Raw genomic sequence first — 19,084 nt, 5'->3', positions numbered from 1 at the left:
TCATTAAATCGTAAGAAAAGATCGAACGAAAGAAAAAACAAAGTAAAATCCTATAATAAGTAATGAAATAACAAAAACAAATGCATAAATTTATTGGGTACTTTTTTTGTGTAGATACCTACTCAGCCGATTCTATCTTTAGAAAAACACTGAGTTTGCTCAACAGCAAATGATTGAAATTGCTACGCCATGAATAAACACTTACATAGAAAGAATTTTCAATTTTTCTCTTCAAAATACAAGGTTTTCTTTTCTCTTCCAACAGTTGTATGTATATTTTGTGTTGCGTTATTACGTAGTGATTTCGAAGCTTCAGCGGTGAGTCTTCACATTGGCACAAATACAACATGACCATTGTAGTCTTACGCATTGTGACGATTTCTGACTAGAATTTTGAGCGAATTCAACACCACAGATCGCACATAAAACTGGCACTTTTCAAGTTTCATTTACTCATTGTAGGATTTTTCTTCGTTTTTTTCTTTTCTTATGATTTAGTGATTAAATTTAATAAAATTACTCAGAACTCATCATTTATTGCTTGCGATTGTATTTAGGACGGACAATATTAACGATCAACAACGTAAATTTTTACGAGTCCAAAATTGGTGATAAGGATGGCTGATTGTTTGGGTACGGGTCGGGGTCTATGGTCGAGCTTCTGTGCTCGTTTGTTGTCACGTTTTATGAAATATAATAACGAGTTTTTTTAATGGTGAGTCGAGTTATTTTCGCATCCCAATATTCTCATTCCTCATGTTACATTTAATTGATTGAATGCAGAATGATGGTTAAAATAAAAGAAGAATCGTCTCCGATGGAGGAATGCGACGTAAGTTGTTTTGAACTATGCGCCACTCTCTCGAGTTATCCTTAATAATTAACATATGGATACATTATTTTATTGGAAGGTGACGAGTGATAATCTCATCATGGAGCTCGGCGAAAGCAGTGTAGTCGACATAGAAGCACTTCCTTCAAAAATCAGATCGTATTTGAAGATGGACCACGTTGAATTTCCGGCTCCTTTACTGGGTATGTTGTGTACTTTGATTTTAATCATCCAACTTTTATCGATGAAGCTCTCATATCGAATCTATAAATGCAGATTATTGGAAAAAAGAAACTTCAACGCTTCCGAAACTTACTCAATCGCTGTATATTGACGAAGAAACCTTTTTAGACACGTTGTTACACATCATTCTCCCATTGCGTAAGGTCTGGCAACAGTTTTATTCAGAAGGTAAGAGTAAATTGATCTCTAATTATTCGTTTTATAACTAGACCATAAACGTGGAAGTGTTTTTTCAGGGATGAAGGGGTGGCAAGTGAAACAGTGGCTGCCTATTTGCTTGAGCAGTTACTTAAGTTTGAAAGTTATAGCCAAGGAATATCTGAAAGAGCCAAACGTAAGTAGATAATCGTTGCTTAAATTATAACTGTCAAGATTAGGTAAATCAAAAATTGATACACTAAATGCATTCTTTAGGGATTATTTTTTTCTTTATTTGAATTGTGGCCTTATTCTGAGAAACGCTTTCAAGAATTACTTCCTTACAAACCAAAGGATCCTTATCCTTATGATGAGCAGACTTTTTATAGACCCAGTCATGCAAGAGTCGTCAAACCGGAAATGAATTCTATTTTAAAAGTACGTAAACTCGTTGAATACCTTTACCTTGTTATTAATCAATTTTATGCGTACCGATAAATATAATTATTAATTTTGTAGGGAATTCTAATCATTCACATGCTGGATGATTACTTTGGTGAAAAAGTACAAAAAGGAATTATAAAAATCATGCGAGAGAAGTATTCGGTGGACAGTTCGGAAAAATTGTGGAAGATTTTAAGTGAGGATGGATTTGATGTAGCTGAATTCGTCGATTCGTATAAGGTGCTGGGTGCAGACTTCCCCGTGATATCGACTCATCTACAAAATAATACCGATATCATTTTCGAGAACGATGCCAGGTAAACTCGTAATTTGAGTATTTTCAACAAAATATTTGTTATATGTAAGTATTTCGCATAATGCGCGAAAAATATTTGTTTTGAGAAGTTCTAGGTATCCTAAATTCCCTATCACTGTCTGTACGATGTCAGATAGTGGAAACAAAGTAGAAAAAATTATGATCGAAGGAGCAGCGACTGTACTTCCATTTAAGGAGAAGGGAGCGAAGTGGATTAAAGTCAACAGTTCCAATGCGGGATTATATGCTTTGAACTTTAACGGAGATCTGAAGAATATTTGTTCGTTGCCAATTTCCGAGCTCGAAGTGAGATATTTTTATTTGCACTTTTCGTTGATTTTTCTCTATGGAATAACTACATATTTACCAACCTTTTTTTCAGAAATTGAATTCTGTCGACAGAGCCAGTGTGTTACTCAACCTCGATTTCTCGACTATAGATGGTCTAAAGCTTGCTACGGAGTGCTTCGGATTTTTAAAAGACGAAAAAGATATAATACCGTTGGCTACAGGGTATAGAAAATTTCTGTATATAAATCGGTTCTTGTACGGAACACAGAGCCACAAACTATTTTTAGTATGTTTCAATTCTACGATTTGTTTTTACATATTATAATATATCCACCTAATTTAGGATATTTTCCGCAGTCCCATATCAAATCGTTATTCAATGTAGAGGGAGATATCTTCGATGATGAATTAAATAAGGACGACGCGAAGCGGTATGACTACCTCGATACGTTTATTCACGAGGATGTGATTCGTTTTGAAGTATATTTATCTATACTTTTTCACGTGTTTTTTTAGGGCGTTTCATTGCATGATGTTCCATATCGGATGTTTCGTGGGATCAGAACTATGCCTGGAGAAGGCAAAACAGATACTCCAGGCTTGGCTAGAAGATGATACTTCTATACCTGTAGATTTTCTTAATTGTGCGTTCATTTACGGAGCTAAAGGCTGTACAGCTTCCGGTGAAAAGATACTAGAAAAATACCTCAACGAAGAGGACGAATTGAAAAAAAGGTTATTGGCCCGTGCTCTAGGCACTTTGAAGGAGGCAGATTTAGAAATGTAAAATTTTATTGATCGTTTTCACTACATATTGCTTTACTTTCTGAAAATTAAAACTTTGTAAATTATTCATAGGTGCTTTACCAAAATGATCTTGACGGGAAAAATGCCTCCTGACCATGTGATGATTTTTTTTCGCGCGTGTGCGAAAGTCACGTCTTTTCATCCTGCTTGGAAATTTTTGATGTGAGTTTGTTGTATGTGCATGTACTGTATTATGTTATAGTCGCGGGAGCCTGCTTAAGGATCTGTTGCACCTCCCTCGATCCTCCGGCACAAATTTTTTCTTAAAGGGGAAGTCCTAAGGAACATTCTTAGCCCTTGTACTCAAAAAAAAGTGGACCTACTTGCAAAATGGCGGCCATTTTGATTGACAAGTCAGCCGAAATCGCAGATTTTGCATTCCAACATGGCACTTGCACAACATTTTTCAAATCGTACAAGAGTAGATCGAAAGATCAGGGAAAAATTCATCGTCTGTCAAAATTTCAAGTGCTGAAGTGTGCGTTTTTCAATTTTTGGTGAATTTTTGAAAATGAAATTTAGGTGAAAAATGAGCGAAGAAATCAAAATTTTAACAAATTGACCAAGGAAGCTGGAATGTAGGATATACTCTTATTTTTGACATGGCAAATCGATTGGAAACTGTTTCGAACCGTTTTGAGCAGTCCTGGAGCCTCCAGCAGATTTTCGGAACTCGAAATTCCCACAAAGTTACATCAAGTGGAGTTGGATAGCCGAAATTTACTTTCCAAACTAATTTCAATACGTTACGTAGTCAACTGTAGGTGGATTTTAAATCGTTTGGAGCCTCCAGTGACGTTTTGAAAATTACTGGAGCCTCCAGTAGATTTTTGAAACTTGAAATTTCTGCAAACTAATTTCAATACGCTACGAAGTCAACTGCAGAGGGATTTCAAGTCGTTTTAGAGCCTCCGGCGATTTTTTGAAACTTGAAATTTCCCCAAAATTTCATCAAATGGCGATGGAAAGCTGATATTTACTCTACACTCCAATTTTAACACCCTCTGAAGACGACTTCAAGTGGGTTCAAGTCGTTTTGGAGCCTCCAGCGATTTTTTGAAAATTACTGGAGCCTCCAGCAGATTTCTGAAATTTAAATTTTCACAAAATTTCATCAAATGGCTATGGAAAGCTGATATTTACTCTACATTCCAATTTTAACGCCCTCTGAAGACGACTGCAGGTGGGTTCAAGTCATTTTGGAGCCTCCAACGACTTTTTGAAAATTACGGGAGCCTCCAGTAGATTTTTGAATCTTGAAATTCCCGCAACATTTTACCAAATGGAGTTGGCATGCAGAAATTAACTTCGCAAACTAATTTCAATACGATATGAAGTCGACTACATGGTGGTTTCAAATGGTTTTGAAGCTTCCAGCTACTTTTTGGAAATTTCAATTTTCCAAAAAATGCCGTACGACCTTTCAAAAATTCGCTGGAGGCTCCAAACCGACTTGAAATCTACCAGCAGTCGACTTCGTAGGGTATTGAAATTAGTTTGCAGAATGAATTTCGAGTTTCTCTCTCCGTTTGAACTGGAGGCTTCAGTAATTTTCAAAAAAACGCTGGAGGCTCCATAACGACTTGAAATCCGCCTGCTGTTGACTTCGTAGCGTATCGAAATTAGTTTGCAGAGTAGATTTCGGCTATCCACCTCCATTTTGATGATTTTGTGGGAATTTCGAGTTCCAAAAATCTTCTGGAGGCTCCAGAATTGCTCAAAACGGTTTGAAACAGTTTCCAATCGATTTGCCGTATCGAAAATAAGGTATATCCCAAATTTCAGCTTTCTTGGTCAATTTGGTAACATTTTGCTTTTTTTATCAAAAGGGTATTCCACGTTAAGATAGGCGAACTGGCCCTGTTCCCAGATTTGGAAAATTATGATGGATTATTGTTGGGTACCTCCAATGAAAATTTTTGAGCGGAATTTCCGCCCCCCAACCCACCCCCCTCGGTCTGTATAGCCAAAAAACGCGTTTTTTACGAGAAAAATTCTGTATCCATGAGTTGTGGGGAGAAAATTTTGGTACCGTGTGGAATGTGTAGGGGAAGCATGGGTCTTCTAACACGATTTTTTTCAAAAATTTTTACCATAGTGGTGGGGGTGAAATTGACAAAAGAAAACTTTGAACCGCCACAGCTCCGGAGTGTATGGTGTATCCAAAAAGTTTTTTTCGCCAAAATGTGCCTTTTTACTAGTACTTTCTTACTACTAATCTATAAAATCGAAATTTTGTCTGCAAAAGGGTCATATTTGCAAAAAACCCTGGAAAATACGCGTTTTTTGCGTTTTTTAAGGTTGTCAAAACGCTCATCTACTGAGCTACCCGTCCGCACACGCCGCCTCTTTGCAGCAAAGTCAAGAGATGAGGTATTATGGCACCTGCCCTAGGGTGGTCCTTATTTTCGAAGTTGGAATTTTTTTGCACCCACCCCCCAAAGTTGTTCCATTTGATGAAAAAATAAATCCTACGAAGTTTCAACCCCCTATGTAAAAAAAAGTGGTTCCAGAATGTCCCCCAATTTTTCAAAAAATTGAAAAATGGAAAATGATGCAATTTTTTTAAATTTTTGATTGTTTTCAATCTATCGCACCCCAATATTCCCCCTTTGAACCAAAACAGCCCCCAGAAATTTTTTACCCCCTCCCCTGTGAGAAAACAATAATGTGCTATTTTACTATACCGGTGGAGCGGAAAAAATTTTAGACAATTCTGGTAAATAAGGGGAAATAGTTTCGGCCATTTTGACCAAAGACAAGATTTTATAGCAGCTTAAAATAAAAAAGGAAAAAACATCATTCTTTAACTTTTTTTGGAAATTGTTTTTGGTAATCTGGGGCCCAAGGTTAGCGCCAAATGAAATTTTTGTAAGAACCAAAATTTAGAAAATTCTCCAAGAAGCAACTTTTATTCCATGATTTTTCTTGTTGGAATTCAAGGTGGTAGGGAAGTTTGGAATATGGGGCAGGGGCGCCCTCAGGAAAGGGGGAGAAGTGGAGATTGGAATACGAGCCGAATTCACTTGTTCCAATCTGAAAAGTATAAATACTTAATCATAGTCATGAAATCACGTTAAAAGTCTAAATCGACTAAGTATATTTTCAATTAAAATAACGAAAAAACGCTTATTCGCTACTTTTCAAGCGTTTTTTGGAGGTGTTGGCTGGGGTCAAATCAAAAAACCGATTACGCTATTCGATTCATAATCTCAAATCGCACCTTTTGAGTGCTATCCGTTTTCGGAAAAAATGGGTTTTGGTAAGTACTTTTAAATTCAAAAAAACGTTTCCCCAAAAATGGCCCTACTTGGGGGGGGCATAGTTTCACCGCAGGGGCACGTGTGGGGCTGGACTTTTTTTTGGGGTAATTTTAATAACGCACAATCTCCAACATACTTGACTAAAAATTTTTCCGCTCTACCAGTATAGCAAAATAGCACATTATTGTTTTCTCACAGGGGAGGTGGTAAAAAATTTCTGGGGGCTGTTTTGGTTCAAAGGGGGAATATTGGGGTGCGACAGATTGAAAACAATCAAAAATTTAAAAAAATTGCATCATTTTCCATTTTTCAATTTTTTGAAAAATTGGGGGGCATTCTGGAACCACTTTTTTTTACATGGGGGGTTGAAACTTCGTAGGATTTATTTTTTCATCAAATGGAACAACTTTGGGGGGTGGGAGTAAAAAAATTCCAACTTCGAAAATAAGGACCACCCTAGGGCAGGTGCCATAATACCTCATCTCTTGACTTTGCTGCAAAGAGGCGGCGTGTGCGGACGGGTAGCTCAGTAGATGAGCGTTTTGACAACCTTGTGAACACATTTTCTAGGGTAAAATTTGACGCTAAACATTTTTGTTTCATGTATTTTTCGCATATTCCGCATTATTTTGCAAAAAAAAACGCAAAAAACGCGTATTTTCCAGGGTTTTTTGCAAATATGACCCTTTTGCAGACAAAATTTCGATTTTATAGATTAGTAGTAAGAAAGTACTAGTAAAAAGGCACATTTTGGCGAAAAAAACTTTTTGGATACACCATACACTCCGGAGCTGTGGCGGTTCAAAGTTTTCTTTTGTCAATTTCACCCCCACCACTATGGTAAAAATTTTTGAAAAAAATCGTGTTAGAAGACCCATGCTTCCCCTACACATTCCACACGGTACCAAAATTTTCTCCCCACAACTCATGGATACAGAATTTTTCTCGTAAAAAACGCGTTTTTTGGCTATACAGACCGAGGGGGGTGGGTTGGGGGGCGGAAATTCCGCTCAAAAATTTTCATTGGAGGTACCCAACAATAATCCATCATAATTTTCCAAATCTGGGAACAGGGCCATTTCGACTATCTTAACGTGGAATACCCTTTGGGCCAAAAATGAGAAAAAAATCAAAATTTTACCAAATTGATCTAGAAAGCTGAAATTTGGGATACAACCTATTTTAGATTTGCCAAATCGATTGCAAAAGGTTTCAAATCGTTTTAGGCAGTTCTGGAGCCTCCAGCAGATTTTTGAAACTTAAAATTTCCATAAAATTTTACCAAATGCAGTTGGAAATCCGAAACTCATTCTGTAAGCTTATTTCAATATGCAATGAAGTCAACTGCAGGGAGATTTCAAGTCGTTTTAAAGCCTCCTGTGCCTGTTTGGGAACTACTGGAACCTCCAGTAGATTTTTGAAACTTGAAATTTCATCTAATGGAGTTGAAAAGCCGAAATTCACTCAGCACAGAACGTGCTAAACCTAATTAAGACAGCTTTTGCGGCATTTTTTGAAAAACTGCAGTTACGAAAAAGCATCTGGAGGCTCCAAAACGACTTTAAAGTTAAAATCCACCTGCATGTCGACTTCATAGCGTATTGAAATCAGTTTGCAAAATGAATTTCAGCTTTTTAACTCCATTTGTGGAAACTTAAAATTTTAAAAATCTGCTGGAGGCCCTATGAATTTTCAAAAAGTTGCTGGAGGCTCCAAAATGACTTGAACTCGCCCACAATCGATTTGACAGCGTATTGAAATTAGTTTACAAAGAAAATTGTGGCTTTATAACTCGATTTGATGAAATTTCCAAGTTTTAAAAATCTACTGGAGGCTCCAAAATGACTTGAACCCTCCTGCAATCGACTTGATAGCGTGTTGAAATTGGAGTTCAGAGTGAATTTTGACTCACCTACTCTGTTAGGTACAATTTTATGAAAATTTCGAGCATCGAAAATCTACTGGAGGCTCTAGTGATTTTCGATAAGTCACCGGTGGCTCCAAAGCGACTTGAAATTCGCCAGCAGTCGACTACATAGTGTATTGAAATTAATTTACAGAATGAATTTTGGCTTTCCAACTGCATTTTGATAAGTTTTGTGGGAATTTCGAGTTCCAAAAATCTGCTGCAGGCTCCAGAACTGTTCAAAACGGTTTGAAGCAGTTTCCAATCGATTTTCCATGTCGAAAATAGGGTATATCCTAAATTTCAGCGTTATTGGTCAATTTAGTAAAATTTTGATTTTTTTCCCTCATTTTTAGCCTAAATTTGATTTTCAAAAATTTACCAAAAATCGAAAAACGCACTTTAGCACTTGAAATGTAGACAGATGATGAATTTTCGGGGGAGGTAGGGGGGGGGGGTGCAATAGATCCTGAAGCGGGCTCCCCCGACTATAAGGTCATTGTTCTGAATTTTAATTGTATGCTTTTTAACGGATATTGCAGAACATCGCGTGAAAGTCTTATCGAGCAGTTGAAAATGGATGTATTCATGTTGATTATTGGCGAATTTGTACCGTCTATGTATCTGGATGAACATTTTGCCGAGGTGTGTACTTGAAAAAAAAATATTGCATTCATCAATTTTTACGATCAGTCTTACATTTATGGTATTATTTTCAGCTTGACGACTTGCTGAGTGTTTCAAATTACGAAGAAAAAAGATGCATAATTGAAACTGCGAAGAAGAAAAAAGCATTTATCTCAGAAGATGAACGGTTACATGGACAGTCGGAGTATTTCGTTGCAAAACGTGCGAAATTGGACGAGCCCGCCATTCCGGGCAGACTTCCCAATCTAGAAGTATCGAAGTTGAAAGAAACGACCTTATGGGACACGTTGGAATTTTTCCGAAATTTGGATGTAACAACAGTTTCTCGCATTAACGCGTGGGAAATCATAAGAACGTTTTATCAATTCTCATTTCGAGATAGACTATGCATTTTTCGACCTCCTTGTTGGGGTAAAACAACCACATTGCATATTTTAAAATTGTACTATTCAAAAGTGTTCGACAAGGAAACATCTGAGGAAAAGAAAGATGTTATCCCGATAGATGTTTTCAAAGGTCGTCGAAGCTTTTTGTTTGACGAAAAACAATTAGCTTTCTTTCATGGCGCTGAAGATGAGACAATTCTTACCGAAAAGGTGAACAGACATAAGGAATCGTATGTGTGTTTTCATCTGGATCTTTCCGTCGTCGTTAGCAGTACACTTTCCGAAATCGAAATTGAAATCACCGACGCAGTTCATAAAACGTTAGACACTTACAAATCTTTTTTGTCTGAACACGTACGGTTTAAAAAATGCATAGATCGATCTTGTACTGAAACCGGTGACCACCTCAATATACTAAGGAGTGCCTTAGCATACCTGAAGAACAAGAAGGAATTTGGATCGGCTGATGGACTTTTATTTATCGACGGAATAGATTTGCCTCTTCAAAAATTGCGGAACACCGAAGACAGAGAACATATCACAAAGTCGCTGGAGAGTTTAACAACACATCTCGTTGCGGATGGTTATCGAATTATTTGCTTCGGCGTATTTCCCAAATTTTGTCGTGAAGCGATAGGCGAAAGAGAGTGGAGACTCGGCAGTCTTGATGAAGCAACTTTAAAACCAGTGTTTGGATTGAATCACGTCGAGGTAATGAACGTGAACAACGAAGACGCTAATTTAGCGGAATTTGCCGGCGGTTATACCTATCCTGGAACGAAACAGTTTTCACATTATTGTATGCATTTACGGGAAAACAACGAGTCTGCGTTCGAAGAATTTAGGTTGAGATCCACATCGTACTCCGTTATTTGGGAAAGATTTGGCAAATCTAACGACCTTTGCAAGCTTTCGTTGAACCTCCTGGACAACGGTTATGTTTTCGCAACCAAAAAAGGATGGCCGTGGGATCGGCGTTTACCAGATTTTTTATATCACAGTGGCTTTGTTGTGAAGACGTGTGCCGGAAATTTACCCCTTGAAGTGTGGCGCAATGTAAAGAACGATCGTGAAAATCAAGCCGACCCAACGGAGTTGGTGTATTATATATTCCCCAATGAAATAATGAAGAATTCTCTGCGGAATTTTCTTTGCTTACGAGCCAAACATGAATTCCCAGAAAGCGACGGTGAACTTAGCATTACAGAAATGATACAGGAATTAGCGAAGGAACCTATAACTGACATTCCATCTCGGATATGTAAACTGTATGAGCCTACGAAAATTAACAGCGAAGAAGACTACGAAACGCAACTCCGGGCGATACTTTCTGCTGCATTGGAAGACAGGTTCAACGTCCACTGTCAAATGCGAAGTGCAAGTCGTATCGTAGACATTGCTGTATGTTCTAAAAAGGTGGCTAAATCGCGTAATTATATTATCATGAACTCGTGGTACAGCATAACATCATCTGGACCTAATGCGAAGCGAGATCGACATGAAGCAGAATTGAATGATCTATCTGAGGCAGCGGTGCATCAAGTAATATGCCGAAAGTACCGCGGGAATGTTGAAGATAGTGGAAACACAATTTTTATGGGTGTTGGCATATCACAACATGGTATTTACTGTACAATAACTACCTATGAAAGTTGCGAAGGTTGTCAATGTGATAAACCAGAAGTACTCTGTGACATTTTCAAAAAAACAAAATTTGAACGCGTTTATGGACTACTTTGAGATAGTATTTTGATTTTGAAGGCAATTATGATTGAATTGATTACACTATGGAGCAGATATCGAACATCCCTGATTCCATCCACTGGCCATATTCAGCAATATTAGCACACGTTACTTTTAGCGTGGAAGCTTCGTTTAGGATCTAGTACTTGTGTTCAATGTTGAACTAATTGTGTAAATTGTTTTTGTTCATCTATCTCTTTTCTTTTTCTGACTAAATAATATTCTAAGTTGATGCTAGAGAACTTCTGCAGTAAGTAGGGGTGGGATTTGGTTCCTGTTTTAGCCATTATTTCTGGTTATCGCTGCTTCTGAAGGAGGATTATTTGATTATTGGCGGTAAAAATGTTAAGTGATCTGTTTACCTCGTATGGTGATGATGAATTAGGGAAGGGTGTGGGTGTTGATCGGTTTCTTCGGATAATGTTGAAAATTCGATGAAAATTATTAATATTACAGAAATTTAAAACCTAAACGATTTGTTCCAAGTTTTAGGCCTTTCAATTTTTCGTGATTGAAAATAATAATTTATTGTACTATACTAACAAGGGAACCTCTTGAGGTGTCCGCCTTCGATTTGAACGGGACCGCGATTTTTGGAAAGAGCATGTTCTAAAACCTCCAAATCCAAATTTTTAGCTGCCCAGGTTCATTTTTCAAATTTTGGTGAATTTTTGAAAATTCGAAATTGAATGTTTTTGGCGATTTATGCGTTTTTAAAAAAATTACGTACTTGACCAATAAAAATGGTCAAAATAAGTCCCAAAACTAATATTAATTACCCAAATCCAAATTTCACCATTTCCAGCCATTCTGGAGCCTCCAGCGCGATTTTTAAATTTCTCCTGAATTTTGAATTTGCTCCAGAAGGCGTGAATATGCAATTTGGGCAGCTAAAAATTGAGTTGTGTATTATACTCGATCTGTTTAACGAGTTTATCTACATTTGAGTCGGTTTTGGGGGGTTGGGGACACCTCAAGAGTGGTTTTTTTACCAGCTTTTTTCATAATAAGAAATCCAAAAAAATCAAAATTTTACTGTTTGCGAGGAAATTTTTAAAATTTGCGCGAATCGCTGTATTTTGTCCACAACTAACCTCCCGAGACCGAATTCCGCCATTTCCCACCGATCTGGAGCCTCCAACGCGATTTTTAAATTTCTCCAGAATTTTGAATTTGCTGCAGAAGGCAATTTTCTCCCCCGCATTGCATTTTAGCGAGAAATAGGTGGTCGGATAAGAATCTACGTCAAATTTCCGATCTAGTGATATATCAACTTTCTTTCTACCCCCAAGGGGGGTGGAACCACAACCATTCAAAAAAGGGGGTTCCCCAAAAAATACATAAGGGCTGTAGGCGCCTAAGAGGGGTGAAATGGTCCCCAAAAGCGTTTAACATGAAAGGTGGGTACCATAGAGAAACCTCTGCGCAAAAAATGTCAGATCCACACCCCCTACCCTTTTTGCGGAGCCCCCCTTTTTGAAATTTCAGTAGCACTTTTCTCAGCCCCATTTCAACCGATTTTGAAAATTTTTCTGGAAGTTATGTATATCCTTGATAGGTATTCACACAAAAATTTTCAACCCCCTCCCCTCAAATTTACCCCTCAAAATGGCGTTTTTTTCATTTTTTTATGCCTATTAACAATCAAGATTGCGAGGTACAATTTTGTAAACACGTTTTTTGGATGTATTTTTGGCCCCCAAACATCATATACTATATTAGAAATTTTTGCTTTGGTGCGCCGTGGTGAAAACTTGGAATAATGTATCGTAGGGGGGTGGGGCGTGAAATGGGAATTTTGAAAAAAATAACTATCAATGAGTAGGGTATCGTTTTCAAATGATTCGATACCGCTGAGCACGAATATGACCTCAGATTTTCTGCTACACTCACCTACCCCTCTCCAGAGCCCCTCAGCCCCCCTCAATTTTCACGTTTTTCGAAATATAGTTATTTTGATGATGTTGGTGTCGTTTTCATATGATTCGATACCGCTGAGCACGAATATGACCTCTGATTTTCTGCTACAATCACTTACCCCTCTCCAGAGCCCCTCAGTCCCCTCAATTTTCACGATTTTCGAAATAAAGTTATTTTCGTGACATTGGTGTCGTTTTCATATCATTCGATACCGCTGAGCACGAATATGACCTCAGATTTTCTGCTACAATCACTTACCCCTCTGCAGAGCCCCTCAGCCCCCTCAATTTTCACAATTTTCGAAATAAAGTTATTTTCGTGATGTTGGTTTCATTGCTATGGGAAAATTACATAAGTTCATTGTTATTGTACATAAAATTTCTCGTAGAATCAGCTACAGCACATGGCTCCCCCTCGAGGGGGGTGGATCCTTCAATTTGTTTCCACGCAGAAAACGCAACAAATCTGTATGTGTACTGCACTGTATAGGTCTGCGGAGCATATGTGGCATAACAATTATTCATGATAACTGTAACTTGAGTATGTATGAGTATGTATTTTATAATTCAATGACTATAATACCAACATAAAAAATCACATTTTCTGCGTGGAAAAAAATTCCAGGGTCGACCCACCTCCGAGGGGGAGCTATGTGCTATAGCTTATTCTACGAGAAATTGTATGTACAATAACAATGAACTTATGTAATTTTCCCACAGCAATGAAACCAACATCATCAAAAAAACTTTATTTCGAAAATCGTGAAAAATGAGGGGGGCTGAGGGGGTCTGCAGAGGACTAGGTGATTGTAGCAGGAAATCTGAGGTCATATTCGTGCTCAGCGGTATCGAATGATATGAAAACGACACCAATGTCACGAAAATAACTTTATTTCGAAAATCGTGAAAATTGAGGGGACTGAGGGGCTCTGGAGAGGGGTAAGTGATTGTAGCAGAAAATCAGAGGTCATATTCGTGCTCAGCGGTATCGAATCATATGAAAACGACACCAACATCATCAAAATAACTATATTTCGAAAAACGTGAAAATTGAGGGGGGCTGAGGGGCTCTGGAGAGGGGTAGGTGAGTGTAGCAGAAAATCTGAGGTCATATTCGTGCTCAGCGGTATCGAATCATTTGAAAACGATACCCTACTCATTGATAGTTATTTTTTTCAAAATTCCCATTTCACGCCCCACCCCCCTACGATACATTATTCCAAGTTTTCACCACGGCGCACCAAAGCAAAAATTTCTAATATAGTATATGATGTTTGGGGGCCAAAAATACATCCAAAAAACGTGTTTACAAAATTGTACCTCGCAATCTTGATTGTTAATAGGCATAAAAAAATGAAAAAAACGCCATTTTGAGGGGTAAATTTGAGGGGAGGGGGTTGAAAATTTTTGTGTGAATACCTATCAAGGATATACATAACTTCCAGAAAAATTTTCAAAATCGGTTGAAATGGGGCTGAGAAAAGTGCTACTGAAATTTCAAAAAGGGGGGCTCCGCAAAAAGGGTAGGGGGTGTGGATCTGACATTTTTTGCGCAGAGGTTTCTCTATGGTACCCACCTTTCATGTTAAACGCTTTTGGGGACCATTTCACCCCTCTTAGGCGCCTACAGCCCTTATGTATTTTTTGGGGAACCCCCTTTTTTGAATGGTTGTGGTTCCACCCCCCTTGGGGGTAGAAAGAAAGTTGATATATCACTAGATCGGAAATTTGACGTAGATTCTTATCCGACCACCTATTTCTCGCTAAAATGCAATGCGGGGGAGAAAATTGCAAAAAACTGGTTTTGGGGGGCTTAGATCCACAATAGGGGAGAACGCACACCAGGGACGACCGGGGACTCATCGGATTCGTGTTCAGCACAAAAAAATGGACCAGTATACCAAAATTCAGCTTTCTCCCCCATTTTTCCCAATGGAATGCTATTTTTCCTGGACTATATTGAACTATTGAAAATTGAAATTATTTTACAAAACAAATTTCGACTTTCCAACAGCATTTTTTGATGAAATGATGGAATTTTGTCGAAATTTCAAGTTTCAAAATCTGATCTGCTGGAGGCTTTAGAACTGCTCGAAACAGTTTGCAACCACTTTCAATCGATTTGGCACGTCGAAAACAGCATATTTCTCTAATTTCAGCTTTAAGTATAGGTCTTTGTAGGTCAATTTGGTAAAATTTTAATTTTTTTTCTCATTTTATCGACTTGTATTTTGATTTTCAAAAATTGAAAAATGCTCTTCAGCACTTGAAATGTTGACTGGTGATGAATTTTCGCATGTTCTATGGATCCAGCTGTGTCCAGTTCAAAAAATGTCGTGCGAGTCCTACGTTGGCTATGGTGAAAAGCAAAATCTGGATTTTGGCTGACCTGCCAATCAAAATCACCACCATTTTGTTAGAAAGGCCAACTTTTTTTTTTTGGAAAGTTTGCTTTAAAATGTTCCTCAGAGTATCCCCTATAAGACAGAAGTTGTCACAGAAAATCAGCGGGGGAGGGGGAGGATAATTATTCCTATTGCTATATGCCATGTATCCCCTATAAGAAAGAAGTTGTTTCAGAAAATCAACGTTGGTTGGGGGGGAGGGGTGATTATTTCTATTGCCATACACGCCAGACTATTATTTAACTAAACAAAATGAGCAGGCATTCTTATGACCTTTTCCCGGGGTTTTATGGATTGAAATAGCCAACTTGACAGCATTCTCAGCCAACATAATATTAAATATAAAAATAATAAGTAATATCAGAAGTCATGATTACACAATACACATATGTATTTTCTTGTTTGAAATTATTGAGCATAAATGTTACGAAATCATTTTAATGGTAACTATGAGATTATTTCATACTAAAAAAAAACAAAAAATCGAAAAAGTTCTAGAAGCAGGTACACATTTAAGATTGCATCAAGTTGTAATGTTTTAATTCTTCTATCTGCCAGGCATAATCATTTATAATTGTATGAATCAATCGCTTACTGGTGAATGATTTCAACCGCAAATCAACTCAACGACGGATTATTCATTATTCATCACACAAAATCAAAGATCAAAATTTATCCACGATGATAGGACGATTCATCATTTTTATTCACGAAAAATGGAAGACTAAACTCAAACTTCAATGTAAATCTTTTAGGTATCAATATTTATGATTCGCTAAATTTTCAACGTTCCTAGCTCGAAGGAATCGCGATGGAGACATTAATCGTACAAATCAATTATTGCTTCTTTGCGAATGATTATTAACCAATACATAAACTGATCCTTTGGAATACTCATTGCACAAATTCAAAAATCAAAATTGATCTTACAAGGGAACCTCTTGAGGTGTCCGCCTCTGATTTGAACAGGACCGCGATTTTTGGAAAGAGCATGTTCTAAAACCCCCAAATCCAAATTTTCAGCTGCCCAAGTTCATTTTTCGATTTTTGGCGAATTTTTGAAAATTCAAAATGAATGTTTTTGGCGATTTAGGTATGCGTTTTTAAAAAAAGTACATACTTGACCAATAAAAATGGTCAAAATAAGTCCCAAAACTAATATTAATTACCCAAATCCAAATTTCACCATTTCCAGCCATTCTGGAGCCTCCAGCGCGATTTTTAAATTTCTCCTGAATTTTGAATTTGCTCCAGAGCCTGCGTGAATATGAAGTTGGGCAGCTAAAAATCGAGTTGTGTGTTAATAGTAGAAGAGCTATACCCACTGCGATTGCCCTGAAATAACTGAAAGCTGGGACTGGTCTCAAAAGTTAGTATACATACCCCTATTTTAAAAGCACTCGGTCTGCCAATCCGCAGCTGCTGCTTTAAAGCTCAGTGAAAGCTCAAAAGTTCACAATTTTTCTGAACTTTTGCCCGAGAAAACTGATGGCTCAAATTGGTGTCAAATTATAGCATTTTTTGCGCTGAATCCGAATATATAGGTCTGCCGACCCTAAAGTGCTGCCAAAGCCCCGCCAGACCGGTTTAAAAGGGGAGTAAATTTGGTAAATTTCATGTTGAGCTTTTACCGAACTTTAAAGCAGCAGCTGCAGGTCGGGGGACCGGGCGATGTTAAAAATATTGCCATAATCGAATTCTGCGGCCCAAAAAACATATATTTTGATGTATCACAAGGCCATATTTGGTGAATTTTTCGACACCCCCCTTATGCCCCACCCCCCCCCCCCCCCCAAAAAATGAAAATTTTGAAAAATTTTGGCATCAAAAATCATCTTACCCTTAGAGCAATTAGTTAAACTGCTTGAAAATCATTTTTAAACCGATTTTATAGCTTTTTATGCGAATTTAGCCCAAAAAGATGAAATTTGCGCAATTTGACCCCCCTTTAAACCAGTCTGGCGGGGCTTTGGCAGCACTTTAGGGTCGGCAGACCTACATATTCGGATTCAGCGCGAAAAATGCTATAATTTGGCACTAATTTGAGCCATCAGTTTTCTCGGGCAAAAGTTCAGAAAAATTGTGAGCTTTTGAGCTTTCGCTGAGCTTTAAAGCAGCAGCTGCGGATTGGCAGACCGAGTGCTTTTAAAATAGGGGTATGTATACTAACTTTTGAGACCAGTCCCAGCTTTCAGTTATTTCAGGGCAATCGCAGTGGGTATAGCTCTTGGACTATAAGTACTCGATCTGTTTAACGATGGAGAGGAAACATGGACACCTCAAGAGTGGATTTTTGACCAGTTTTTTTCGAATAAGAAATCCAAAAAAATCAAAAGTTTTCCATTTACAAGGAAATTTTTAAAATTTGCGCGAATCGCTGTATTTCGTCCACAACTAACCTCCCGAGAACGAATTCCGCCATTTCCCACCGATCTGGAGCCTCCAGCCGATTTTTAAATTTCTCCAGCATTTTGAATTTGCTCCAGAATGGCGTGAATATGCAATTGGGCAGCTAAAAATCGAGTTGTGTGTTATACTCGATCTGTTTAACGAGTTTATCAACATTTGAGTCGGTTTTGGGGGTTGGGGACACCTCAAGAGTGGTTTTTTACCAGCCAAAATTTTACCGTTTGCGACGAAACTTTCGAAATTTGCGCGAATCGTTGTATTTCGAACACAACAAACCCCCTGAGGCCGAGTTCCGCCATTTCCAGCCATTCTGGAGCCTCCAGCGCAATTTTTAAGTTTCTCCAGAATTTTGAATTTGCTGCAGAAGGCGTGAATATGAAATTGGGCAGCTAAAAATCAAGTTGTGTGTTATACTCGATCTGTTTAACGAGTTTATCCACATTTGAGTCGGTTTTGGGAGGGACACCTCAAGAGTGGTTTTTTGACTAGCTTTTTTCATAGATGATAATAGATAAAAAATCCAAAAAATCAAGTTTCCCATTTGGGTGGAAATTTTTGTAATTTCTCTGTATTGTGTTCCCAACCCACCCATCCGCCTTCGAATTGCGATTTTTAAGCCGTTTTTGAAGCCTCTGGCCCGATTTTTTCAATTTCAATGGCTCCAGATCGGTGGAAAATGGCGGAATTCGGTCTCAGGAGGTTAGTTGTAGACGAAATACAGCGATTCGCGCAAATTTCAAAAATTTCCTTGCAAACTGTAAAATTTTGATTTTTTTGGATTTTCTATTTGAAAAAAGCTGGTCAAAAATTCACTCTTGAGGTGTCCCCCCCCCCAAAAACCGACTCAATGACTCAAATGTGGATAAACTCATTAAACAGATCGAGTATAACACACAACTCGATTTTTAGCTGCCCAATTGCATATTCACGCAAAAAACTGGTTTTGGGGGGCTTAGATCCACAATAGGGGAGAACGCACACCAGGGACGACCGGGGACTCATCGGATTCGTGTTCAGCACAAAAAAATGGACCAGTATACCAAAATTCAGCTTTCTCCCCCATTTTTCCCAATGACCCTTTTTTTTCATCTAATTTTCCTGGACTAATACGCAATATAGTCGACTGCAGGTGGATTTCAAGTCATTTTGTAGCCTTTCGGCGACCTTTTGAAAATTACTGGAGCCTCGAGCAGATTTTTAATGCTCGGAATTTCCATATAAAATTTCACCAAACATGGCTGGAAATCTAAAATTTATTCTGCACTAAAATCCTAAAACACTGTTCATTCAACTGCTGCTCAATTCAAGTCCTTTTGGAGCCTCCAGCGACTTTT

The 19,084-nt window shown here is 38.1% G+C and overlaps 1 protein-coding gene across 3 annotated transcripts; it reads left to right on the top strand.

The window, feature by feature from the left end:
• The first annotated feature begins 224 nt into the window (after positions 1 to 224).
• Positions 225 to 11,210, top strand: LOC135845301 (uncharacterized). Of its 3 annotated transcripts, none has more exons than XM_065363779.1 (14): positions 225 to 458; positions 558 to 832; positions 912 to 1,035; positions 1,109 to 1,243; positions 1,312 to 1,409; positions 1,490 to 1,651; positions 1,733 to 1,974; positions 2,063 to 2,279; positions 2,356 to 2,550; positions 2,622 to 2,695; positions 2,781 to 3,047; positions 3,123 to 3,233; positions 8,783 to 8,885; positions 8,960 to 11,210. In XM_065363779.1, the coding sequence occupies exons 2-14, from the start codon at positions 785 to 787 to the stop codon at positions 11,012 to 11,014; spliced, it is 3,831 nt and encodes a 1,276-aa protein (XP_065219851.1). In that variant the 5' UTR covers positions 225 to 458; positions 558 to 784; the 3' UTR covers positions 11,015 to 11,210. The 3 variants fall into 3 exon arrangements, with proteins under 3 accessions (XP_065219851.1, XP_065219854.1, XP_065219852.1); XM_065363782.1 differs by having other exon boundaries at positions 225 to 715; positions 784 to 832; XM_065363780.1 differs by having other exon boundaries at positions 304 to 318.
• The last annotated feature ends 7,874 nt before the right edge of the window (positions 11,211 to 19,084 follow it).

The sequence above is a fragment of the Planococcus citri genome, chromosome 4, assembly GCF_950023065.1.
Source record: "Planococcus citri chromosome 4, ihPlaCitr1.1, whole genome shotgun sequence".
NCBI lineage: Eukaryota > Metazoa > Arthropoda > Insecta > Hemiptera > Pseudococcidae > Planococcus > Planococcus citri.
The sequence above is the reverse complement of the archived record's forward strand: the minus strand, read 5'-3'. Positions and strand labels throughout refer to the sequence as shown.

Coding starts and splice junctions, on each gene's coding strand:
- LOC135845301 (XM_065363779.1), top strand. CDS start 785: ATGATGGTTAAAATAAAAGAAGAATCGTCTCCGATGGAGGAATGCGAC. Junction 1,244..1,311: donor GCAACAGTTTTATTCAGAAG/GTAAGAGTAAAT, acceptor GTGTTTTTTCAG/GGATGAAGGGGTGGCAAGTG. Junction 8,886..8,959: donor TGGATGAACATTTTGCCGAG/GTGTGTACTTGA, acceptor TATTATTTTCAG/CTTGACGACTTGCTGAGTGT.